The 24,906-nt window shown below is 48.0% G+C and overlaps 2 protein-coding genes and 1 long non-coding RNA gene across 10 annotated transcripts in view; 1 reads left to right on the top strand and 2 right to left on the bottom strand.

The window, feature by feature from the left end:
- The window catches only part of LSS (lanosterol synthase), a 46,902-nt gene extending 41,042 nt beyond the window's left edge, over nucleotides 1–5,860 (bottom strand). For 3 of the 5 annotated variants that reach the window (XM_019839257.3, XM_006935796.4, XM_003991353.6), the window contains exons 1-5: nucleotides 5,731–5,860; nucleotides 5,260–5,428; nucleotides 4,475–4,613; nucleotides 1,513–1,621; nucleotides 349–470 (exon numbers count right to left, since the gene is read on the bottom strand). In XM_019839257.3, coding sequence (XP_019694816.3) covers nucleotides 349–470; nucleotides 1,513–1,621; nucleotides 4,475–4,613; nucleotides 5,260–5,428; nucleotides 5,731–5,744 — 553 coding nt within the window. In that variant the 5' untranslated portion in view covers nucleotides 5,745–5,860. Of the gene's footprint in view, nucleotides 1–348; nucleotides 471–1,512; nucleotides 1,622–2,478; nucleotides 2,576–4,474; nucleotides 4,614–5,259; nucleotides 5,429–5,730 lie in introns of those variants that run through there. The other 2 variants (XM_006935797.5, XM_019839258.3) reach the window with 2 other exon arrangements.
- Nucleotides 5,861–5,958: 98 nt separating this feature from the next.
- LOC123379828 lies at nucleotides 5,959–7,976 on the top strand. The gene is made up of 2 exons (XR_006584706.1): nucleotides 5,959–6,162; nucleotides 6,859–7,976. It is a non-coding gene; the product is annotated as an uncharacterized LOC123379828 (long non-coding RNA).
- Nucleotides 7,977–12,674: 4,698 nt separating this feature from the next.
- The window catches only part of MCM3AP (minichromosome maintenance complex component 3 associated protein), a 54,913-nt gene continuing 42,681 nt past the window's right edge, over nucleotides 12,675–24,906 (bottom strand). The window contains exons 21-28 of one of the 4 annotated variants that reach the window (XM_011285717.4): nucleotides 22,548–22,818; nucleotides 22,238–22,335; nucleotides 21,186–21,576; nucleotides 19,308–19,565; nucleotides 18,692–18,821; nucleotides 16,638–16,844; nucleotides 14,101–14,251; nucleotides 12,675–13,000 (exon numbers count right to left, since the gene is read on the bottom strand). In XM_011285717.4, the coding sequence (XP_011284019.2) occupies nucleotides 12,926–13,000; nucleotides 14,101–14,251; nucleotides 16,638–16,844; nucleotides 18,692–18,821; nucleotides 19,308–19,565; nucleotides 21,186–21,576; nucleotides 22,238–22,335; nucleotides 22,548–22,818 (1,581 nt within the window). In that variant the 3' untranslated portion in view covers nucleotides 12,675–12,925. Of the gene's footprint in view, nucleotides 13,001–14,100; nucleotides 14,252–16,637; nucleotides 16,868–18,691; nucleotides 18,822–19,307; nucleotides 19,566–21,185; nucleotides 21,577–22,237; nucleotides 22,336–22,547; nucleotides 22,819–24,906 lie in introns of those variants that run through there. The other 3 variants (XM_023238588.2, XM_003991346.6, XM_019839256.3) reach the window with 3 other exon arrangements.

Here is a 24,906-nt window from a genome sequence, read left to right as displayed (position 1 = left end):
GAAGCCCCACGGGGTGTGTGGGAGGGTGACTATGGGGCTGAGCAGAGCCAGCTGCCTCCAGAAAAGCCACTCCAGGTATAGCCCTGCCAGCAGCACACTGGCGGACTACTGGCTGAGTCTTTGCCATTGTGTGAGACAAGCGGGATTATGTACTTATCTTAATTCCCTTTCGAAACAATACCAGTGAGGTTGGAATGTGTCCATCTCTTTCTGCTTTGATGGATCCCTTTTCACATATTTCACCCAGGATTTCAAATGGAGGCTGATCTTTCTAGTTCTCATTTGCTAGAGCTCATTATGCCCAGGTGATATGGACCCTTAACCCAGTGCACACTGTGCCAGGGGTACCTTTCTTGTGAAGAATGTTCCGGGCTCGTACCAAGTCAGGATCGTCAGGGCCAACACCCAGAATTCTCAGAGATACATAGTTGAGTGCAGTCCCAAACACTGTGGACTTGTCCTCCATGTGCCTAGGGGAGCAAAGGACAGAGTGAGAGAATGCCATGTTTCATTACTTGTAAGGAATTAAGCAAGGTTTTCAGCAAAATTTCCTCAGAAAATCAAAAATACTAAATTACCTTACACTGATACAACATGACAACGTAATAAAACACAGAACAGCAATTTTCCAGTAAGAATTCACGTGCCTCCCATAATTGAACAGTTCCAAAAGTGCCTGTGCAGGACTTGCCTGCCTCTTCAGCTTACTTCCCATGCCTGAATCAACATGACCAGTCCCAGGGTGCAAATCCAACTAAGGCTCCTTTGTCACTACAGCACACAGAACAAGCATCAGAGGCAACATGGCAGGTAAGGCCAAGACCCTGTGCCTGTCCAAGGGCACTAGTGAGATTTCAACATCCACCAAGATGCCCTGGGACCTGCAGGCCCGAGAGCCAAGGCCTTAAGCTTGAGGCCCACAACTCTGTCAAGGGATGAAGAGAGGCTGGGCTGTCCTTCAAGAATTCTAATGGAGAATCCCTGTGGTGTGGATTCAGCCCGCCAGAAAGAACCCCATCTCTGGGTGTAGAACAAGGGGCAGCAGAGCCCATGACGAAGGTGGGCAGGCAGCTGACCACCCTGGGGGAAAACCCTGCTCCCAGAGTGTGCTAAGTGTCAGAAAGGCACACTGAGACCTGGGGAGGGTTACCTGGCCCCCCTGGTTCCACCTGCTGCCATCCCAGGGCCCAGAACAATTTCCTTTTGCCTTAGCAATAACAGCCAGGTGGCTTTCTGTGGGGTGTGGGTCTCAAGAGCCTCTCAACCAGTCATAAAGTCCAGGTACAACATAAGCTATGAAACCAACGCCCAGAAAGCAAGTAGCCACCTATTGTAAGACCCTTGGGAAACCAGAGTTCAGCACACAGCATCCAGCCAACCTCCCTCCTCCCAGGTTCTCCCCCCGACCCACCCAGGTCCAGAGCTAGTCACCCCACCCTTGACAGGTATATCTCCTACATATGAACATGTGTGCACAAGTAAGCACATGTGTGCAGTAACAAAATGACTCACAGGCCCCAGCCGCCATCAGGGAGCTGCACTGACCGCAGGTACCGCACTATCTCTTCTTTATATCCGGCTGGCAGATGGATTTGCGCCACATAGCATGTGATCAAGAGACCTGTGTGGCAGAAAGGACGTTCCTTTACTGGGAGGAGGAACACTCAGTACTGCCAAGCCTAGGCCCCTTTCCTCTCAACCCAACAGGGAGCTGGGTCTCCTTTGCATGGAAACAAGCCAGAGAAGGCTATTCCTCCTGGCCTCATGAGGGACTTTGGGAGTGAGGACCCGGGGAGCAGCCACAACACAGGACACTCCTTACATAGGGTGTGCAGAGCCCACCCAGCCAAGTTCAGGGTCCTGCAATACTGTCCACACCTGCTGGAAAAGAAATACCAAATGGGTCACCGCTGGACAGAATATTTATTGCTTATGTTTCTCTGTTTTATATGGTTTTTTTTTTTTAACCACACGTAGGAATTTTTTTTTTTTTTTTTTTTTTTGAGTGAGAGAGAGTGTGTGTCAAGAGGGGGAGAGGGGCAGAGGAAGAGAGAATCTTAAGCAGCCTCCAACCTCAGCGCAGAGCTGGATGCAGAGCTTGATCCCACGACCCTGGATCATGACCTGAGTTAAAATCAGGAGTCAGGGGCGCCTGGGTGGCGCAGTCGGTTAAGCGTCCGACTTCAACTCAGGTCACGATCTCGCGGTCCGTGAGTTCGAGCCCCGTGTCGGGCTCTGGGCTGATGGCTCGGAGCCTGGAGCCTGTTTCTGATTCTGTGTCTCCCTCTCTCTCTGCCCCTCGCCTGTTCATGCTCTGTCTCTCTCTGTCCCAAAAAAAATAAATAAACGTTGAAAAAACAAAAATTTTTAAAAATCAGGAGTCAGATGCTCAACTGACTGAGCCACCCAGGCACCCCTATACGTTTTTTACTAGCATATGTCACTTTGCAAATGTGGGAGAAAGACGATAAACATTACCCAGCCTAGCCCTCCTCAACATGGTGCTCCCAGGCCATCTTCAACCCCACTCTTATCTCCCCCAGCATTGGCTCCATCAGTCACATGCTGTAGCGCCCTGCAAGGGGAGAGGTGTCTTAGGGTAGGCCTTAGCCAAAATGCACCATGAGATACATCCCTGGCTCTAGATCAGAAGCATCAGAAGCCCTGGAAGACATGGCCACACATAGACACAGCCTGGAAGAAGGGACAGCTAGGTCTGGAGATGCTACAGAGGTTCACAGAAAAAAGTCATCCCAAATCAAGCCCATCTCTTTTCATCAGTTACAATGCCGTCAAGACAAAGAAACACACATGGGCAAAAAACAGAACCAGTGTCTCCCTCATCTTACAGGCAAGGAAACTGAGGCAGGGGCCCCAAGTGGTGGGATTGGGGCGGGAACCCAGGGGGTTGGACCCTAGAATCAGGGCTCACCACAGCGATGCATGTATGTATATATATGACTGAATCCAACTCCCCATATCACATATGAGGCAGCCAAGGCACAGTGAAGTCCTGTCACCTTACCCAGGGTCACAGCAAGCCAGTGCCATGTCATTGCCTCCCCCATAAAGACCCCTGGGAATAGTCAATGCCACATGAACCACACTCAGTCAGGAACTGTCTATACAGAATCCCCCCCCCCCCCCCCCACCGGGAGCATTTTCCAAATTAAAGCAGATAAAGGAAGGACCAGTCAAAGCTCACCCAGCCACGGAAGAACGCTGGAATGGTACTTCTGAACAGAACAGCATCAACCTGAGGAAGAAGGTCTATCCAGAGTCCAAAAAGGGGAAGCCCAGGAAAAGCCCCAACCTGCAGCCTGCACAGAGCAGAAGCCCCAGCTGGATGAGCCCAGAGCTGCAGCAGCAAGCCTAAAATAACGCAGGACCAAGAGCTCCCTGCATGCCTGGTTTTGTACGTGTATGACCTAACCTGATTCTCATCATCTTCATGTCACAGATGAGGTGGCTGAGACACAGTGAAGTCCTGTCACTCTGCCCAGGATCAAAGCAGACCAGTGGGATCATGTGCCACTACTTCCCTACGAAAACCTCTGGAATAGTCTCAACAGGCTCCTAGTGGGGCCAAGGGAAGAAAAAGCCCCTTGACTTGCCCCTAAGGACATGCCCGTGGGTTCCTGGATAAGAAGATATAATGACGTACAGCCCAGGAGAGATAAGAACACAATGGATTCCCAATGCTCCTCCCACTAGGAGAAAAGAGTTCTTCTACATAAATTCAAAGGAGATTTCTCACATTACATGGCCAAGTATTTCTTCAGTGAAACACTCTCAGAACACAATGGCCTTACCTAGCCAAACCAGTTCAGTACCCAGGAGGCCCAAGTGCAATCCTCCTAGGACTCAACCAACTGAACCTGCAGTTTCCCTGCCCTGGCTCCCTCAGTCACCCCTTCAAGGTTAAGTTCACACACCCGAGCTGTCTGGCCTCCCCCCACCTGCCCAAAGAAGACTTAAAGACCCCACCCATCAGGGCACCTGGCTGGCTCAGTTGGTAGAGCACACAACTCCTGATCCAGGGGTTGTAAGTTCGAGCCCCACGTTGGGTGTAGAGATTAAAAATAAACTTAAAAAAAATTAAAAAGGTCCCACCCTTCACCTGCCCACTCTAGCTAGCACCTTTACATAGGCTAGGTCCTCCCCCTTGGAGTGTCCCTACCACTCTGTACTGGGACTCAAGAGCCACTCCTCCTCTGTCTCCACAAGAGTACCCCTTGCTTCCCTTACGGAAACACTGGGCTGGCAGTGAACACTGGGGATGGCACTCCCATTCCCCAGCACCAACATCAGGACAACACAGGCACAAGGCAACCCTCCAGAGACATCTTCCAAGTAAGCTCCTGGGTTTTCACCTGTTTACTCATTCACACGCTGCATTCACCAAGGGCCTGAACCAGGCCCGACCAGGACCCCAGGACGGCATCACCCACAAGCTGGGGCAGCACCCACCTACCTGGCAGGAGGAAGAGTGGGCCACCATAATCACCTGCCCAGTGCCCATCCTCAGCCTGCAGCCCCACATAAAATGTCATCCCATTCAGAGCCCCTTCGTGGGCTGTGCAGGCTTTGGGCAAGTCCTTAAAGTAACCGGTCTGCAGAAGACAAAAGAGAGGAGAGATGAGGGGTCTGTGGCCAGGCCAGAGGAACCCTCAGCACCTACAGCCAGGCCAAAATTACTTTCCAAGTTTCAACTGTTCGGATCAAAAGTCTACAACTCTTCGAAAGCACTGCCACCTCAAGAGGCAAAAGGAAGGTTCTACGTTCTCCTGCTTTCCAGTCACTATTTTCAAATTTCTTCATAACTTCTCTGGGACGTCTTAAATCAGTAAGACAGATGTCCAGGCGCGCGGGAGGGGTGCAGTGCTGCCCCGGGCCTGCCCCCCTCCCCCCGCCTCTCTCGGGAAGGGCCGCCAACGGGACGGGACTGGACTTGAACGGCGCGGCAGCGGCAGACAGGGCCCCAGGGAGAAGCCCCACCGCCCGGCGCTGCACACTCCTTCCACCAGCCGAATCGCTCACATGCAATTCCCTGGATCAAAAATGTGTTTCTCAAAAGGACAGCGGTTTCCTCAGCGTCACTTGGTGCTAAAGGGACTGAAGCGGAGGAGCCCGGCCCACCTTTAGGGGACATCTTGGTCCGCACGCCCCACCCCCGCCGGGCCCGGCGCTCCCCGCTAAGGCAGGGGCTGCGCACCGGCTTCCGCCCACCTGCCCGCGGCGCCCGGCGCGGGCACCTACCGGGTCCAGTCCCAGGGAGTGCGCCTCCAGCCGGGTCTGCCCGCGGCCAGGATCCTCCCCCTCCTGGAAATACGTCCACGTCTGCCTTCCCCTCTCATTTCGGAGGCGCCAGCGGCTGAGGTCGGTGGCGGGCTCGGTGCGATAGGGGCCGCCTCTACGACGCAGACACCTGAAAATGGTCGCGCTCCGGTGAGAGGACGTCCTGCCCGTTCTTCCCAAGTCGGAGCCCGGAGGCCGCGGCCGTCCCTTCCGGCAGCCCACAGACAGGCCACCGTTTTCTTCAGCTCACAAAATGAGAACTCTCCGCGCCAGCTGGGCCACTACGCCCCGGCCGCCGGATTTCTCCCCGAAGCCCCCGCCCCCGCGGCCCCTCGGCCGCGCTCCGGACCGCTCCCTCCCTTCTCGGGGGTCCCGGCCTCGTCCAGCGGGCGTGCTAGGGCCGCGCAGGGGTCCCGGGAAGCAGAGACTCACGTGCCCTCCGTCATGAAGGCAGCCGCGATGTTCCCCACCCGCGCCCCGGCGCGGGTTCGCGCGCGCTCAATACATAGACTCGCGCCTCGGGCGACGTGTGGAGCGCGGTGGGCCGATGTCCGTGCAGCCAATCAGAACGCCGCGAGGGTGGGCCCAGGGCGCGCCCGGCCGCCTCAGTGGTGGAGAGCCAGACGCCCCAGCGCGATGAGGGCGTGGCCTAGGCGGGGCGGGGCCTGCAGTCAGGTCCGGAGCTCCAGATGGCGAGCTGCGTGGAGGGTGAGGAGGAGTGCCTGAGGCTTAGAGCCGCGTGGGGAGGGTCCCGGTGCGCCGGAGGAGGGCGGACTGGCGGGAGCGATCTGGGAGAGAGGCTCAGGCTGAGGTCACAGGCAGGGAAGAGCTCCTGCCCTTGAGGGAGAGGCCGGCTAGCTGGAGGTGAGTGCTTGAGGGGAAGACGGAAGCCTCGAGGTTGGGCCTCCAGGCGATGAGGTGGGAAGCCTCCTCGGCGGAGGAGGGAGGTGGTAGGGACCCGGAGGAGGCTGAGCCCCCGAGCTGCCCTGATGGGGATGGGCCTGGTGAGGCGAGCCTCCGCCCCCCCTCCACCGCCCCCGCCCCCCACCCCGGGCCCAGGGGCCGGGAGGGCCAAGCGGGGGCGTCAGGTGACGCTCGGGGACAGCCTCGGCTACTCACAGGGGTGCCCCGAGTCAGGGAGTCCCCAGGATAACTTAAAGGTGAAAGGGCTTGACAGTAAAGGGAAAGGAGATAAAGGTGGAGACACAGAGTAACCGAGCTTGAAAGGGACAGGTGGGGTGGGGGCAGCCTGGCCCTCAGGGGTGCACAGCAGAAACCTGGGCTGCGGGGAGAGTGGAGGGCATCTGATGGAGGAAACGGTGCTGACCCGGAGGGACTAGAGCCACAGGGCCCAGAGGCAACCCCTCAAGAACCCACAGGCCGCCCCAGCATTTAGTCCTCTGCGGACAGAAGCCCTGACATCCCTCCGGTCCCGCGCCGCCCCCTCCACCCCACGTGTGAACCTCCGAAAGCCAGAGGGAAGGCGGTGGGGGAGGGGCTCCTTGGAAAAGAAGAAACACACACACCTTCCCTTTAATGGAATGACTATTGGGGTTTTAGACGGTCAGTAAAGGACACTTGCCTCTTCCAATCGTCGTTCAGAAACTAGTGAAGATGACACACAAGTAGGATGATATTAAAATACCAGCCTTCCACATATACAAAGTAGTTTGGAAGACATGCCTGAGATCTGCAATCAAGAGGGGAATACTGACCCACCCCTAAATCAGACAAACATCTCCCTCAACCCCTGACCAGATGGGCAGCTGCAGCCTCCAGGCCACAGAGCTGCCTCACCGACCACCATGCAGCCAAGTGCAGGTAAGAAGATACCACCAGCCTGTGGACCCCACAAAGTGTACTCAGAGGAGCCTGAGCATACTTTACCCTGTCCATTCTCCCAAATTCACCAATCCATACTTCGCTGGGAGTAGAAAACAGTTTTTCTCCACTGATGTTCCTCCACGTGGAAACACAAAGAGTGGGAATTAGGGCTCCAGCCTACAGTATGGACATCTGAAACCCTGAGTCTGGCAAAGCCAAGGGACAGAAGCGGTTTCAGTTGGAGCACACTTTGAGTTTTGATATTTTACTGTACTGGAATTTTTATGAGCAAAATAACAATTTTTTAAAAATATCTTGGAAAGAAAAAAATGTAAAAATCCATCTGAGAATTCACAGGTAAGACTTTCTAGAGACAGTCGTGAGAAAAAATAATACTTCTACTTGCACCCTACCAATTCCAACTCATTTAATAAATTGGATACAGAAGGCTCCAAAGTTTTTGGCATGAACAACTGGGCACATGATGGTGTTGTTTACAAAAGTAGAGAAGGTTTTGGGGGAAATTTCAACTTAGATTGGAAACATGTTAAGACAGATGCTCATCAGACATGTAAGTGAGTACACTAGAGTAGACTTGTGTTCAGGAGAGAGGTCAAGGCTAGAGAAAGGAATTTAGGAGTTACCTATTTTTAGGTGATGTTTGAGAATAGGAGATTGGACAAGATCAACTAGAAAGTGAGTGTTCCAAAGAAGATTTTCTGGGTGAGTCCTGGGGCAGGAATAGTTTCCAGTTCAGAAGAGAAGTAGCCAGAAAAACAGGAGAAAAACCAGGGTAATGTGGAGTCAGGGAAGCCAGGCAAAGACATGGTTGCGTAAAGGTTTTAGAGGAATTGTAAAATGGGGTGTGAGAATTGATGATTCTAAATGTTGCAAGACAACTTATTGGTGACTGATAAGAGCAATGTTAGGAAATGTGAAGAGAAGAGCCCGGCAGCAGAGTTTTATTTTGTTTTTAAGGGGGGAATTTCCAGTTTAACATGTCAGACTGAGCACAGACATTGACTTCCATTTCCCATCCAAACTCTATTTACATAAAGTAATAAAAGATAAAAACTCACTGAAAGAACAGGAGAGAAGTTACCAGCAAACTAGAGATCAACACAATTGTAGAAGTTGTGATGTAAGAAGTGATAACTGACCTAGCAAGCCAGAAAAAGCTGAAACCCATAGGTAGAAGTGAAGCCATCAAGAAAGAGACCATTTTTGCTAACAAATCCAAGGAAGGTGCAGAAATCGAAAGACCTTTGAATAAGCAGTATGATGATAGGTCCCTTCCTCTACCTGGGTGGGAGCCTGTAACAGTTGAGTCAGAGCAGGTGTGAACTCAGGAAAGACACAGTTGAAGTCTACTGAAAGTGGGGGGGGGGGGGGGACAGGGGAAGGTTGAGTGAAAGTCTTACACTCGTGTAGGAGCCCGGTCCTGCGCCTTCCATTCAGCCATAAGACTTCAGGCAGTAAGAAGAGGATTTCTCTGGAGCAAATGGCCCCCCAAAAAGACCTGCAAACATTGACAGCTGGGACCCACTGTTAAAGTGGAGAAGCCAATCGGCTGTCAGGTTGTAACCCTTGACACAGAGCTTCCAACAAGCTCCTTAGAGCCCCTCATCAACGTGAGCCAGACATTTGAGGAAAGCCTCTATGAAGAAAGACAACAAAACACACCAAAAAAGGGAATTCTGAGAAACAGAGAGGATGCCAGGTGTGGAAGAGGACCTGAACAAAAACATGCCCTCACAGAGGTAGGATGTTGCACCCATGAAACCAGAACCACCTGATGCTCTTTCCCTCCCTACACTATTTTCCTCAGTGCTTCCCACTGATTAGCAGACCAAACAGTTTGCATATTTATCTTGTTTACTGCCTATCTCTCCAATAAAATATAAGCCCTGTGAGGGCTGACGTTTGTCATATCCCCAGCACCTGGAATAATGCTTAGCAGATAGTAAATATTCCGAAAGTATATACTGAATAAACGAATGAACAGGATTCTCTAAATAAGAAACATTAAGGAAAAAGACTCTCAGGAATAAAAAATATGGCATCAGATTTTAAGTCCCTAGAATAGCAATTTAAAATAGGGAAATTTTAGGATAGTGGGATAAAAAATAAGGATATAAAAAATAGAGGAGAAGAAAATTAGAGGATCAATCCAGGTGGTCAAACATCTGAATATTAGGAGTTGCAAAGGGAAATAATGGAGGAAAAGAATATATTAAATAATTTCAAAAAATTCCAACATAGGCGGATAATTTTCCAGACTGAGAAAGCATGGCATATTGTTTTCTAAAGATTCCTGCAACACCTCCCATCTCACATGCTCTTGTACAATATGGTCTTAACACTCGTCCCAATGAGAAGTGGGATCTACATCCCATCCCTTGAATCTGTACCCAAACACTTGTAATACCTTGCTGTGAAAGTTATCCTGCACAAGTTCCAAAGCTGGGGTTGCATTTTGCTCACTGGAGCACTTGTACTTGGACCCCTGAGATTCCATGTAAGAAATCTGACTACCCTGGGCAACCTTGCCATGGCCACATAGTGAAGTCACATATTAGCCACTCAGGTTGAAAGGCCCAGCTGAGCCCCCTGCCAACCATGTGAGTGAACTTGTCTTGGACATCCAGTCTAATCAAGCCTTCAAGTGACTGCAACTGTGTGAGCAATCCCTAGAGAAAGCTGCCCAGCTGAATCCTTCCCACATTTGCTACCACATATGTTTGGAGTAGTCTGTTACACAGCAATAACTACTGGGGGGAGGGGGGGAATGCACCACTAATGCTCAGCACAACAAATTGGGTGGGTAATAGAGGAGGGAGACCAACACAATCAAGCATGTTTTTGAGAAATTTAAGAACACTAGGAACAGATAATTTGCAAAACTTCCAGCAACAGTAACAACCAAAACAGGAGAATGATTACCAATCTAAAATTCTATTTCCAGGGTGCCTGGGTGGCTCAGTCGGTTAAGTGTCCGACTTGATTTCAGCTCAGGTCATGATCCCAGGGTTGTGGAGTTGAGCCCTGTATCCAGACCCATACTGAGCATGGAACCTACTTGGGATTCTCTCCTCTGCCCTTCTCCCCTACTTGTGTGTACGTTTTTTCTAATAAAGAAATTAATTAAAATTAAAAGATAAGGGGCACCTGGGAAGGTCAGTCAGTTGAGCATCCGACTTAGCTTAGGTCATGATCTCGCAGTTCATGGGTTTGAGCACCACATCGGGCTCTGCTGTCAGCACAGAGCCCCTGTGGGTCCTGCTTCAGATCCTCAGTCTCTCTCAAAGGTAAAATAAATAATAAAAGAAAATAGGGCACCTGGGTGGTTCTGTTGTTAAGCATCTGACTCACATCATGATCACACGGTTTGTGAGCTCAAGCCCCACTCCAGGTGAGCATGAGCCCTGCTCCAGATGGGCCCGCTTCTCTCTCTCTCCCTCCCTCTCTCTTTCTGTCCCTCACTTGCTCCGTCTCGCTCTCAAAATAAAAGATAAATAAAATTCTGTTTTCATTGAAATGATAAATCAAATTTAAGGGTAGATATAAAGACAAGATAGGAAAGCTCAGAAGGCTGCTAGAATATGGGCTCCATCAAAATGAGAAAGCAAACAAAGGAAGAGGAAAATCTAGGACTCAGAATCCAGGACATGTCCACACTGTGGCAGAAAAATGGGTGTTTCCCAGTGGGTCATCTCCAAAAGAAAGTGGAGCCTAGCACAGTGTTGGAAGGAACTTTACACTTAGCACAAAAAGTTTTGGGTGAAGTAGTGATAACATAGAAAAACAAGTAAACAAGGCAACCAACTCCAGGGAAAACTGAAAAGTTGGACCTGTTAACCTTAAAAATAAAATCAATTATTCCTGCCAGCAAAAATGGGTTTATTTGGGAATTTCAGAGAACCACAACGCAAGACAAGCCAGCTAAGGCAAAACCATAACTCCAAGGAACAAACCAGAACATGGCCTTATAGAGGAAAAGGGAGTTGGGCAGAGCTATTGTAAACAGAAAATCAATTGTAGTAAACTGGGTGCTGAAAGTGTTGTGGCTTCTCATTAGCTGAGCTGTAACTTTCTCCCATTGCTTGAGCTGTGGCAGTCTCTCATTGGCCGGACTATTGCCTGGCCTGGGCAGGAGGAAACCTTCCTTCCTCCAGCTGGGACAGTAAAGTAGTATCCTGGCAAGATGTCCCTCTTCCTGATAGGTCTTCAGTTGGTAGGGCACTAGAGCTCCCCCTACTGGCCTCCTGACTCCATTTTAAATGAGGTTTCCTTTTATTAATTTTAACGTAACTAAAGGAAGTGTAATCATAAACCAACACTGGGCTCAATGGCCAACAGTATTAATAGTCATACTGAACTCCGAATGCACACTTCAGCCCACATTTTGTCAAGCTGTTTGGAAGACTAGAAGAGGAAATGTGGATATTTAGGCATGCATAAAGTATGTTGCAGAGAGGATAGTCTAGGAGAGCTAAGTTCTCTTCCATTGTGGGAAATCAACAGATAATGTCTAAAATCAAGATTAAGAAATAGCATTATTTAAGGTCTTTATTGATGAACATGAAATTAATCACTGAAAAAATCCCTAAAATATATAGTTTTGTTCTAAGGAAGTGGGGATTGGCTGGTAGATTTGGTGGCCGTGGGATAAGAAGTTCTGTTCTTAGTGCTTCTGTTTTCTCAGTGAAATAAGCAAGGTCATCATCTAAGAATGCTGGAGGTTTGAGGAGAATGAGAAGATAGAGTCTTCTTGGAGAGTCTAAAGGATTATAATAGGGAGATGCTGAGTGCCAATTTCAGATTGGTGGTCATACTCAGCATCACCAAATTTATTAATACCTCCTTCTGTGGATGGCTCAAATTTATCCTTCTTCCACACCAACTGCTAACAAACTCAAGATTATACCTTTCCTTTTTCACATGGATGGCTGCTCAGCACCCCTTTCGAGATTCCTGCCTTGTTTTGCTGACCAGAATTGCCCATATACCATCTTTAAAAGAAGTGACCAAGTCACTTCTCTCCTAATATCTTCCAACAACTGACTCCCACAGCACTCAGAATAAGGCAGCAAGAGTCTCTGTGGTCTGGCCTATCCCCCCTCTCTTGGCAGTACTACCACACTGACACCTCCAGGTGCCATAACCTCTCAGTTACGTCACATTCTGCCCAGTTCCACCCTGCACTCCCCTCCTGGAATTCTGTCTTCTCCACATAATCCTCTGGTCTCCCCTCTGCTTCCAGGGCAGGGATATGCCCTGCACACACCTTCAGATTGCTATGTACATATAACACTGGCTCTCTTGGATGTGAGCTAGGTGGGCCTGGTGAGCAGGGTTCCTGTGTCTTGTTCGTCCCTGTGTTACTGATGTCTGACACATCAGTGATTGCAACTTAGAAACGAATGATGCACACAGAAATGTAAGCTGCAAACTCCCTCAGAGCCTATGTTGGTGGGTGACAATGTGAGGAGATGAAATGTAAGAACATCAAAGACACTACACAGGAGAAAAGAGCCTTTCATTCTGAAAACTTGGGATGGCCTCATTAGACACTCAAATGGTTTATTTGCATGATTAATAATCACATTTCCAACAGTGCATCAAACATCTGAGAAGAACATTATTTCGAGAAAAGGCAAAAATCTTCGGGAGACTCTCACTCTCTCAGGTCCCGTAGCTCAAATGTCCACCATGTCCAGCAGTGCAGAGAGATGGAGCTCAGAGGCAACTTCCTCCTCCCTTGAACTCTGCATCAGCCTTTCCAGGTGCTTGAGCCGTTCAGTCACAGATGTGCCTGTTGCCTCTGACAACTGCAGTTGCTCCCTTGGCCTTTCATTCTATTTAAATAAAAAAGAACCTAAAAATAGTTTGGGGAGATCCATAAACCCAAATATATTCTCTTTGAAGGCAGTATATCTGATTCATGTTAGAAACTTCATCTGTGGCCTGCTGGGCTCAACAAACCCGTTTCTTGGCATCTATCATATACATCCTTCCAGCCTCTTTCAGCACATACATATACAGCTGGTATCACCTGCACATAGAATGTTTCTCTTCATTGTATCATCCACTTCCAGTGTCAGTCATTTTTATAAAATATAATTGTCAAGGGCTATGAGCTATTCCATCATATGTCCTGTAATTGTTTAACCTGACTCCCATCTTTGGATATTTAGTTTCCATTTTTTTATGCAGTATGATTAATACTACAGGTGAACAACAACAACAAAAACCCATCAATTTTTGTTATATATGGTAGTTTCTTTAGGGCAGAATTGTTAAGTCAAAACGTACAAACATTCTTAAGGTACCTGCCAAACTGATGAATGGAAAGAGTATGCCTTCTTAATTTGCTTTTCTTCCCTATTGAAGGGCTTCCTAAAACCAGTCCAGGAGCATACTTTTTAAATGTCCAGCATTATAATCTATGATGAAAACTCTGTTTTTGCTTCTGTTACCACTGAAAGAGGATCATGAGGTAGAAAGACCTTGAGCTTCGGAGCCAATCAGGTCTGGCTCTGAAAAGCAGCTCAGCCACACTCCTGGGTGAGCCCCTGACGTCTGTGATCTTACCTTCCTTGTTCATTAATTTTCCTCAGGGAAAGTTAACCCCGCAGAGGAAGACTGGGGTGATGCCAAGGCTTGGACATCATGTGCACAAACAGAAGCCACCGTCATCACCTTTGTTATTCTCCTCAATGCCCTCACTGCGTGTCAGAACACGGTTATGGGTTTTGTTCAATTTGTAAGCATGTTTTAATTCCACTCTCCCTTCATTTCACACATAGAAACTCAGAATTAGTTGGGCCTCTATAACACTGACTAAGAAAAGATCTAATTTAAGCTAATAATTTATTGGTCATCACAATACCATATGATGAATGGAGATGTTACTTTTCCCCGCCATTCTCTCAGTCTTCAATTCTAATTCAAATGCCAAATGTACGCTCCTCCCACCTGAGGGCTGGTAGTGGTCACTGTCTTCATCACAGGTTCAATAGTCTGAGGCAGAGACACCAGGGTCTGAGGAAGGTAGAGGGGAAGGGATGTTGAATCTGTAAACACTCCTGCGTCTGCAGACAACCACTGCTGAAGCTGATCTTCAAACCTAAAGCATTTGAGAATGAGGAATAAAACGTTTAACTATCATTCACTTTTCTCCTATAAATATTTTTAATTAAAAAAAAATTTTAAGATTTTATTTTTTTAGTAGTCTCTATATCCAACATGGGACTCAAACTTACAACCCCGAGAATCAAGAGTCACTTGTTCCACCAACTGAGCCAACCAGGCACCCCTACTTTTAACCTTTTAAAGCTTTGCTTTTTACTAAGGGTAGAACAGTTATGAGAAGCAGAACCACACTCCTAAAAATTTTTAATCTCTTTAATTTGTGAGTCCAATTTATATTTAACAGAAAAGGTCACATTTATCCAAACAACTGCTTTTGCATGTTACTTAACATTACTCATAATTCTCCCATTTGGTTTATTTTCTCTGGCTTATTTTGGTATTTATAATTAATTCTTATCTCTTGATGGATTATCCAGATGTGTGGATTGCTGCTTATAGTTTAAAATTAACTCGAAATAATATCCCACCACCACCTAACACACTTGTAAGATGTTCACTCCATCCACTTTTTTCACTGATCTTTTCAAGAAAAACAATCTGATCCAACTGCTTAAATGATACACACCTATGAAAGTCTACTTTGAAAATCATGACACATTCATTCACTCTTCCAACAAGCCCCCACCAAACACTACGCACCATTCGAGGTACCAGGGATACAGCACTGAAAGAAAAGAGACAAGGCCCGGCTGTAAGCAGCTTATAGTTTAGTGAGGGGAGATAGACAAAGAACAAAAGAAAAGGGAAACGCAGTCTGAAGGTGAGAAAGACAAAGCAGAGACATGAAGACAGGAAGGGTTTGGGGGACAGGCAAGGAGGCCCTCGCTGAGAAGCGGACATTTGAGCAGAGACTGGACATGAGTGCAATGTGAGCCACAGGGATATCTGGAGGTGGCTGAAGAGTTCCAGGCAAAAGAAACAGCAGGCACAAAGGCTTGGCTGTGTGCTACCTCACAGGTTGAAGGAGCAGAGGTCAGAAAGGAAATGGGAGGCAGATCACATAGGCCCTGCCCACCTCATAAGGATTCTGCCTTTCATTGGAGAGGAAGTCATTGGAAGGTTGTGAGCAAAGGAAAACATGACCTCTGCTTCACACGAAAGGTTCACACTGGGTCTGCCAAGACTAGACCACAGCCCACTGCAACATACGGTCCAATTCTGAATACATTTTTGATAGAGACAATAGAATTTATGGATGAACTCGATGTGGAAGAATAATTCCAAAGCATTGGGCCTGGGCAGCTGGAAGGACAAAATCTCATCAACTGGGAAGACCATCTCAAATGGAAAACCTGGAATTAGATTTGGGATGTTAGCTTTGAGATGGCTATCAGGCATCCTATAAATGACTAACGAAGATTTTAAGGAAGCCGTTGCATATTCAAATCTGGATTTCAGAGAACTCAGGGTTTTTAGATATAGAGTTGTCAGAATATTGACGTTATTTGAAATTGGAGATTATCACTGGGGAGTGGGGGTGCAAACAGCACAGAGGCTAGGTGAGGGGGTGGGGGGATGAAGAAGAACCCGGAGAGCCCTAGGGGGAGTTACCAGCTGGGCAGGAAAGGGACGAGGTCTCCTGCGAGGTAGGAGGGAGAGAACAAAGGTGTGGAACGCTGCTGGAGACGGGGGCTCATGGTCAGTTCAGCAAGCTGCTTGTGACTCTTACCAGAGCAGACATGGGGGCAGGGACGGGCTCAGGAGAGACTGGGAGGACAGAAGGGAGGATCACACTGTTTGAAGAGTTTACAATCAAAGGAGCATGGCTCAGGCATGGTTCCCTGTTCTAGGGTGCTGGGAAGAAGGGGACATAACAGAGAAGCTCACGTGAGTGTCCTGAGTGGGTGGGAGATCGGATCCCAGCCAAGGGGAGGGGCTGCCCTTGGTGATAAGCTGGACCCAGGGAGGCTGCTGGGGGTGAGGGGATGGGGTACAGGCCACCTTGTAAACTGCCTTCTTCCTGGTTCTCTTTCTCAGTAAAACCATTAAGAAGGGTGGTGGGAGACGCAGAGGAGTGTCTACGGTGTGGGACGACGCACTGGCACCCTCAGGCTTGCCAAGGGCAGAGAGCCGGTGGCAGCCACACATTCAGCACTCACTATCCACTGAAGAGACTCCATCAGCCAGCCATGCTTTCTCTCCCACCAGAAAACTTACCACTCTCAGTAATAAACAGTAAATGAAACTGATTTCAAACAGTTTAAGACCTACTATCTAGGGCACTGCCTCTGCCTTCAAAGAGCTTATACTTCACACATCTGACTTGCCTTCTTTTTTAAACAGTCACGTCACTGTGATCCTTGCTAATCCAGCATGAAGGGGCCTAACGGACACAATAAACCTAAGGGAATAGACTTCACCTCTTGCTCTCCTCTTTCTCCAGCAGCAGACTCCGGGACAGACACTGGGCCAGGAGCTCCTGGGCAGAGGCTCCACGCATCAGATCCTGGGTGCTGGGAGCCCGCTCCTCTGGGCCATGCTCTACATTCCTCTTCCCTTTCCAGTGCATGTGCCGTATCGGAGCAGGAAACTTGTTTGCAGACGGATGCAAAGACTTTATCCCCAAACTGTAAGTACATGTTTTGAAATGCTTATGGTCAGGAAGGAGGAAGAAAGGTTCCTCCAGCAGCAGGTAGAGTGTGCATGTAGACACAGAGCCCCAGACCTAACCTTGCCTACTCCTGCTTCCCTCAGGGTCAGGCTTGGGCACAAAGGAAGGAAGGGCAACCTCTGCCTTTACAGGAAAGGCTTACCTTCTCTCCTGGGCAGCTGGGTGCTTGGAGCTTCTCTACTCAGAGTTTGGTTTCCCATCCCAAGGTTATCAACAAGGTTCTATTTTACCCTAATATTGGTAAGGTTCGTATTTTTACATTTAGCTCTTAAATCCCTGTGTAAGTAATATTCACAAACAGAGGGAGAAAGGGGATCTACTATTTTATTTTTTCTAAATACATGCCAACGTCTGTCCTCACTGGTTTCGCATGGTACTTTGTCCCATATGATTTGTTTCTGGACTTCCTATTCTCATCTATTTGTTGTAACTTTACTATATGTTCTGATATGAGGCACAGCAGTTCCTCCTTGTTATTTATTTATTTATAATGTTTATTTGTTTGTAGGGGGAGGGGCAAAGAGAGAGGGAGAGAAAGAATCCCGAGCAGGCTCTGTGCTGACAGCACAGAGCCTGAACCAGGACTGGATCCCACGAACCAAACTGTGAGATCATGACCTAAGCCAAAATCAAAAGTTGGGTGCTTGCCCAACTAAGCCACCAGGCACCCCACCTCCTTGTTATTCTTATTCAAAATTTTCTCAGCAATTGCTACATATTTTCTCATCCTAATATATTTTAGAATTAACTTGTCAAGACCAGGGGGAAAATTCCTCTTTTGGGTTTTTGATTAGAAAAGCCCTGACTTTACAGTTTAAGAACTGACATCTTTACAGCACTCCATCTTCCCATCAACAAAGCTAGCTGACCTCTCATTCATTCAGGTTTTCTTCACACCTTCAAGTCCCTGAGAGTTCCCTGCACAAGGGTTTAGTTCCTTTCCTGGATCAGTATATGTCCATATGTTAAGGGTTAGTTGCTGCTGTGAATGAGAATTTTTGTACATTGTAAGTCCATCTGTCTGATCACCTGGCTGAACTCCAAATAGTTCTATGGATGTAACTGTTGATTTTCTTGAAGTGACAATTTAACTGTCTAAAAACGACAGTTACTCCTTCTTTTTGGTATTTACACCATCTTATCTGTGTCCCTGCATCGGGGCAGCATTCCCAGGACGGCAGTGAACAAGTGAAATCAGGCAGCTCAGGCTGTTCTGACATTCATATTTCTAATGTCTTAGCAAGGATTTTTTTTTTTTTGGTAGTTTTATGGTGAAATGCCTTATGAAGGTAAGGAGTTTTTTTACCCAAGCTTGATAAGAAATTTTATCAAGTATGAGTATAAATTGGGTTTGGAGGGTACAGATTTTAATAAAAGAACTTAAATACCTACTGAAATGATCACTATTTTTCTATGACAGCAAATTACAAGAGATTTCTGTTGTTGACATTGTTTATCCTGGGATAAAGCCTACTTGTGAACTTTTTTATGTACTGGAAAATTATATGTGCTAACACATTTTATTCAGTACTTTTGAACGAGGTTTGTAAATGAGATGAAATGTCTACTTTCTTTTGTCTAGATTCTCCTGGCTATGTTATGATTTCAGGGTCAGGTTTGTCTGATAAATGAGATGCTTGCATAAGAATAATCTGTTCCTGAGGTATTTGTCTACATCTAACCACAGTGGGCTGGATTCTGTGTGTAGAACATTAATGTTCTGTCTCTGTACTCTGGAGGAGAATAATACAGTTTGCTCTGCTGGCTGTCAGGACACAAACACACAATACACACAGATCTCACCGCCCATGACTCAGATGTAGCTCCTTCTGTGTCTGCATTCTGGCTTGTTCCCATGACAAAGGAACATCATATGCTTTCAAGTGGTTTTTAAAAAAATATACACATATCTGACCATCTTCACTCAGAGCCTCTGAAAAAATACAAAAACAAATGAGAAAAGAGTATTAAAAGAGCAACAAGCAACAGGTGACCACTTGAAGTTTGCTTATACACTGATTTAAGAACAAGCCCTACTAACTAAAGCCATGCACTTGACTCCCATGCTTGACGTAACATGCCTCACCATCCATGGGTCATTTAAGGTTCAGACAGGCTCAGGTCCAGACTGTGGCATGACCAGTACAACTACTCAGAGCTACCGAAATCTAACTTAGAGCCAGCCTAGGGACCCATTTCAGGGAGATGGTTCCAGGCTCCCCTGGAATACTCCTAGCTCCTCCCAATGTTAACAGTCACTGGCTTAAGCCACTGGAAGTCACTGGCTTAAAGGGGAGTCCTATAGAAAGGAAGGGCAGCGACCCACAGAAAAAGAAACATCAAAGTAAACATCTTTCTTTGCTGAAACTGGACCAAGTAGTCCTCCTGATGTGACCCCACAGCACCGAGCACTAATTACCTGATGTGATAGGAAGCCTAGGGGGTGTCCAGTCCCTCAGCTTGTGGTTGATGCACAAGGCAATTATGTCATCCCATGGGATCTCGGCAACTGAGGGCCCTGCCCCCTGGCCCAGCGAATGGCTCTTGCTCTTCCACCTGCGGTAGGTTCTGCGGAGCAGGTTTTCCACCTGGGACTGGAGGACAGGCCGAGTCTGGCAAGAGCTGGGGATCTGGGAGGCATACTGGACCACCATAGAGCATACGGGGAGCCAGGGCGCTGGAGAGAAAACACCTCCTCAGTTACAAGATTTGGCCAGAGTATATAGGTGGACACTACACAAAATTTCTTCACTCCACATTTTCTTAGGAAAAGGCAACTGTGTATTTAAGAAGTTTGCTTTCGAATTTGAATACAATAGAACCACAGCTATTGAACAAAGAGCATCTCCCTCCCCACGTCCCGTTAAGAGATGCAAACAGTCACCCTGGACAAAATAAACAACAGAGTCCAACCTAGAGGCTCTGATTATACAGAACTGTGGTTACACCAGAAATCTGTATTGTAAAAAGCACCCAGGGGACTCTGGTACCGGAAGTCTGGGCTTCTTTTGGGGAACCTTGCCCTAGCTCCTATTTACATCGTGTGGTTTGCTTCCGTTTGGGTTTCTTCAATAACGAGCATCTATGAGACCTACTGAAGACCACACCCCATTAAAAAAAAATTTTTTTTTTAATGTTTACAGACAGAGCATGAGTGGGGGGAGGAGCAGAGAGAGACGGAGACACAGAATCCGAAGCAGGCTCCAGGCTCTGACCTGTCAGCACAGAGCCCAATGTGGAGCTCAAACTCACGAACAGTAAGATCATGACCTGAGCCAAAGTTGGATGCTTAACTTACTGAGCCACCCAGGCACCCCCACAACCCAAAGTTTACAAGGGTACCTGAGGCCTCTGTTCAAAGGCCCAAAGGAGAGTGGCCGTGCCAAGGCCATGTATTGTACTACATAAGTAGCAAACAGCCTCATTCCCTCCTAACAGTGTGAGCAAAGGAAGGGACAGCCTCCTTGCCCAGCCCAGGGGACTTATAGAGTCTTCATCACAACAGCCTCACCTGGGCACAACCAGAGTCACAGAACAGAGGTTTCTTCGACAAAGAAGGAACACTGGTGTTAAAGTAACAGAGTGTCATGGCCCCAGCAGAAACAGCAATGTGGGCAGGGCTGCCTGGTCCCCACGCTCTTTGCCCCCACACCCTATGGCAAAGGCAGGATAGAACCTGCTGTCAGGGGCGCCTGGGTAAAGGCAGGATAGAACCTGCTGTCAGGGGCGCCTGGGTGGCGCAGTCGGTTAAGCGTCCGACTTCAGCCAGGTCACGATCTCGCGGTCCGTGAGTTCGAGCCCCGCGTCGGGCTCTGGGCTGACAGCTCAGAGCCTAGAGCCTGTTTCCGATTCTGTGTCTCCCTCTCTCTCTGCCCCTCCCCCGTTCATGCTCTGTCTCTCTCTGTCCCAAAAATAAATAAACGTTGAAAAAAAAAAAATTAAAAAAAAAAAAAAAGAACCTGCTGTCAATTCAGAAACCGTGGGCCTTGGGCTACGTGTTCAGGCCAACACCACTTACCACGTTCTTTCCTGGGCTGTGCGGACACCCACAGGCTGCTCTATTAGTGATGAAGGGCCCACAGCCCCCCACAAACAGCCCCAACTCTGACTCCTAAACCCAAAGGCAGGTGTGAATGGGTACAGTGTGGGAGCAGGGGGCGCACAGTGGATGAGGACATACAAATTTCACATCAGCGCCCAATACCTGCCAGATTATCACTATAGTAAGAACAGAAAACAGGAGACTTAGCTGTCCCACATTCCTCCCCAGCCAGGACCCCTTGGCAAGAGCACATACCCCCCGGGGGTGGAAGGTCCATCTGTGGAAGCTGGAAGCCAAGCACAGCCTGCCTTAACCAGGCCAAGTGCTCCGGGGCATTCCAGTGAAGGTGAGGAAGCAGCCGGCTGCCCCCTACTTCGGCAAACTCAGTGACAGGCCAGGACAGGTCGCACAGCTGTTCAGATGACACCAGGGAGGCCAGGAAGTGCAGCACACTGTTGAAAAGCTCAATGATGGCTCCAGGCTCCTGTGAGACCAGGCCGCCCTGCCGCCTCTCTCTTCTGTCATGGAAAAACCGGCCACTAAACTCACGGCCAACCCCATCTTCCACGTACTGAATGAGGGTCTGGCAGCAAAGGTCAAGGGAACCGGGGCAGTGGGAGACCAGCCACTGCACAGCCCGTGAAACCTGAGATGCAAAAACATTCAGGAGAGACTCGGTTAAACAGTTCATCCTGTTTTTCAGAAAGAGCTTCCCGAAAGTACCTCTCCCACAGCTGTCACAGCAGGTGCCACAGGGAGCACCAGCTTCTCAACCACACTAGGAAGTGGGCAGAAGCTTCCACGGCACTAGAGTTCCGCCCCCTATGCCTCCCAGAGAGGGGCTCCAGGTCCCATCTTATCCTGAGGAGTAAAGCCTGCCAGGGTCACCCTGGAAGGGCTCAGGCCCAAGGTAACCCAGCCCTGCACACCACCTTCACCACGCACAGAAAGGGAAGCCAGGTCCCTCCATGCTTAGGAGGCCCAGCACCTTGCTGCGCACCCACATACTCTCACACCCTCTAGCTTCCCGCAGTTACTTTCATTGTAATTCCAGGCACTTCTTTCCCAAAATGTAACTATTACAACAAAACCTCTAAAAAAAATTTACATGAACAATTTAATATGTTTCAGAGAGCAGGACTGTAGGCAAATTTTGTCTTTTATTTTGATTTCTGCTTACATTTTCTTAAGTTGTCAAAATATAATGTTAAAAACCCAAGCAGTAACATATACTACATTTAAGACAGAACAAAAGGGGAAAATTGAAATGTCTTATCAGACCTCTAAAAATGATGAAGACTTCTCACCTTAGTTGTGCCTTGTAAGTCATTAATGGAATCAGGAATCTCAATAACGGTATAATCTGAAATCAGTTTAGCTGAAACCAAATCCTGTAGCATCAGACCTTTGAGAGAAACAGACAGAGGTTACCTGTCTTATGCTCTCAGCGTGCAGAAAAGCTAACACATCTCACTGCACTGACCCCGCCCATCCCTGCTCCCAGTCACTGCTGTCCCTCGACTCCCTACACACACCACACTGCCAGCACGTCCTCAAACCAGGGGCTCGACCCATTTTTAAACATGCTGGTTCATAAACGAAATTGCCTTCACAAACCATCTTCCACTTCCTTCTCCATGACATCCCCTCCTGGGCTAGGTACAAGGACCACAAGTGGAAGTGCAGGCTGGAAGGGCTTGGCCTGCAGGAGCTGCTTGAGCTGTAGCAACGCAGACAGCCAGTACACGTCCTCCTCCGCCATGTCCTCACTCTCCACTTTGGGGGGAAGCAGCAGCATGAGCCCACTGGCTCCCAGGAGCTCCTTCTGCGTCTCCACAGCATCAAGGGCGCAGTCGCTGAGAGCACCGTGAGCCACCTGGAACAACATCTAGACCATCAGGAGGGACACACCAGGGGACAAATCAGCAGTGAATGTGAGCCCCAGAATAAGCGCAACCAAATGCTCACTGCTCTCTGGGCTGCCCTCCTCCATGAGGCTGTAGATTAGTGCAAGAAACAGCCAAGTCAACAGATAATAATTCAGCCTCTAGCTAGAAGTGTGTTTGAAGATGTTACTTTAATCTTAACAATTACCCTTAAACAGGTATAAAAACAGGGAAGCATCCCCCCGCCCCCGCCCAAAAGAACCCAAACAGGTAAAGCCCATAACAACAGAAGGGAGTAAAGGTAAACCAATAGCAGACAAGGGATTCTGACCAGTTTCTTGAGAGCATCACAGACATGGGAGCAATCACTGTTTAAGATTAAGGAAGCAGAAGAAGCCAGACCTAAAGAGTTACAGATGGAGGTATGGAAGGAACCAGGCTGACTGAGCCTGCAAAAGCCCTGAGCACCCAGATCCAGTGGCACCAAGAGCCAGAGGTGAGGTTCAGGACTACACAGATAAGTCACACCCACCGCAGTGGCCCTATAGGTCATCCACCCACCTGCAGGTGGCCTTTAAGTGCAATCTGCCCCCTGGGCAGACATCCTATCCTGAAATGATGCAAGCATAGTGGAGGGGACAGAGCACTGGCCACTCCCCACCTGTCCCAAGACCATCAGCAGCTGGCCGAGAGGATAAGATGAATCCTTCCCAAAGAAACCAAACAGTCCCAGAAAACAACATGCAGATCCTGACACTTGGGAGTCCCCCTAAAAACTGTACGCTTGCTGTTCAGCTACCTGCTACCCCACCTCAAACACAGAGCTTATGGACAGCCTTTTAGGGCCTCACTCAGGTATGGGCAGCCTCAGATAAGGTGTCCAAGGAGAGCCTCCAACATAAGAGAGAGATCAGAATAATAAAAAAAGAGAAATCCAAAGGAAACAAATCATGCATGGAACATAAAAAAGCTCCCACCTCAAAAATCCTAATTTCCTCTCATGATGCATCTAAAAATAGTCACAAGATGATATGATAAATTCAAATAACAGTAAGAAAGAATGAATGATACATATGGAATAAAAAATTTGGTAGAATGTATAGAATATAAAGTCAATTTGGGGCACCTGGGTTGCTGTTGGTTAAGTGTCTGACTCCTGATTTCAGTTTAGGTCATGATTTCACAGTTCACGAGATTGAGCCCCACATCAGGCTCCATGCTAATAGCACAGACCCTGCTTGGGATTCTCTCTCTCTCTGCCCGCTCCCAATAAATAAATAAATAAACATTTAAAAAAAAAAAAAAAAGTCAATGAATCTCCCAGAGCATGATATTTGAAAACAAAACAGAAAATAGAATAGAAAGGACAAGAAGCTTAGAGAATTAACTGACAAGATCCAACATCTGTCACAGGAATTCAAGAGAACAAAAAACAAAAGAAGGAAAATAGGTAGCACTGAGATGCAAAAACATCCCAGAAGTGAAACAGTACTCTCCAGCCTGAAAGGACCCCGTCAAACCCAGCACAGTGAGCAAAAGAAGTCGTCACCAGGCATACCCCAGTGGATTTTCAGAACCCCAGGGTCAGAAAGCAGGCTTCCAGAGAGAAACAAGACCAGGCCACAGAGAAAAGAACAGGAATCACCTCAGACATCTCAACAGCAACTCTGGATTTCAGATGACCTTGGGAGAAAAACTGGAAGGAAAAACCTTTCAACCCACACTTCTACAAACCTCACTGGACCACAAAGCAAATACAAGGGTAAACACATTTTCAAAGAGGCAAGGACTAAAACGTCTGCTCCCACAGATCCTTTCTTTGGAAGAAACTGGAAGATATACCCCACACCCTGCTGCTGTCAATGGCAGGACCAAGTAAGCACTTGTGTTAGTCAGGCGCTGTTCTAGGAACTCTACACGTACAGCTCACTCCATCCTCAAGGGCACCTGTGTGCAGTGCCACCATGTGGCAGCTGTGTGGCCTAGGGCTATTTTGTTTAACTTCTCGGAGCCTCAGTTCCCTCTTTGGTAAAAGAGGGATCGTAAGATCTCACTCGTGTGTAATTTATTAAACAAAACAAACAGAGCAA

This window comes from Felis catus, chromosome C2 (genome assembly GCF_018350175.1).
Source record: "Felis catus isolate Fca126 chromosome C2, F.catus_Fca126_mat1.0, whole genome shotgun sequence".
In the NCBI taxonomy this organism is placed as follows: domain Eukaryota; kingdom Metazoa; phylum Chordata; class Mammalia; order Carnivora; family Felidae; genus Felis; species Felis catus.
The sequence above is the reverse complement of the archived record's forward strand: the minus strand, read 5'-3'. Positions and strand labels throughout refer to the sequence as shown.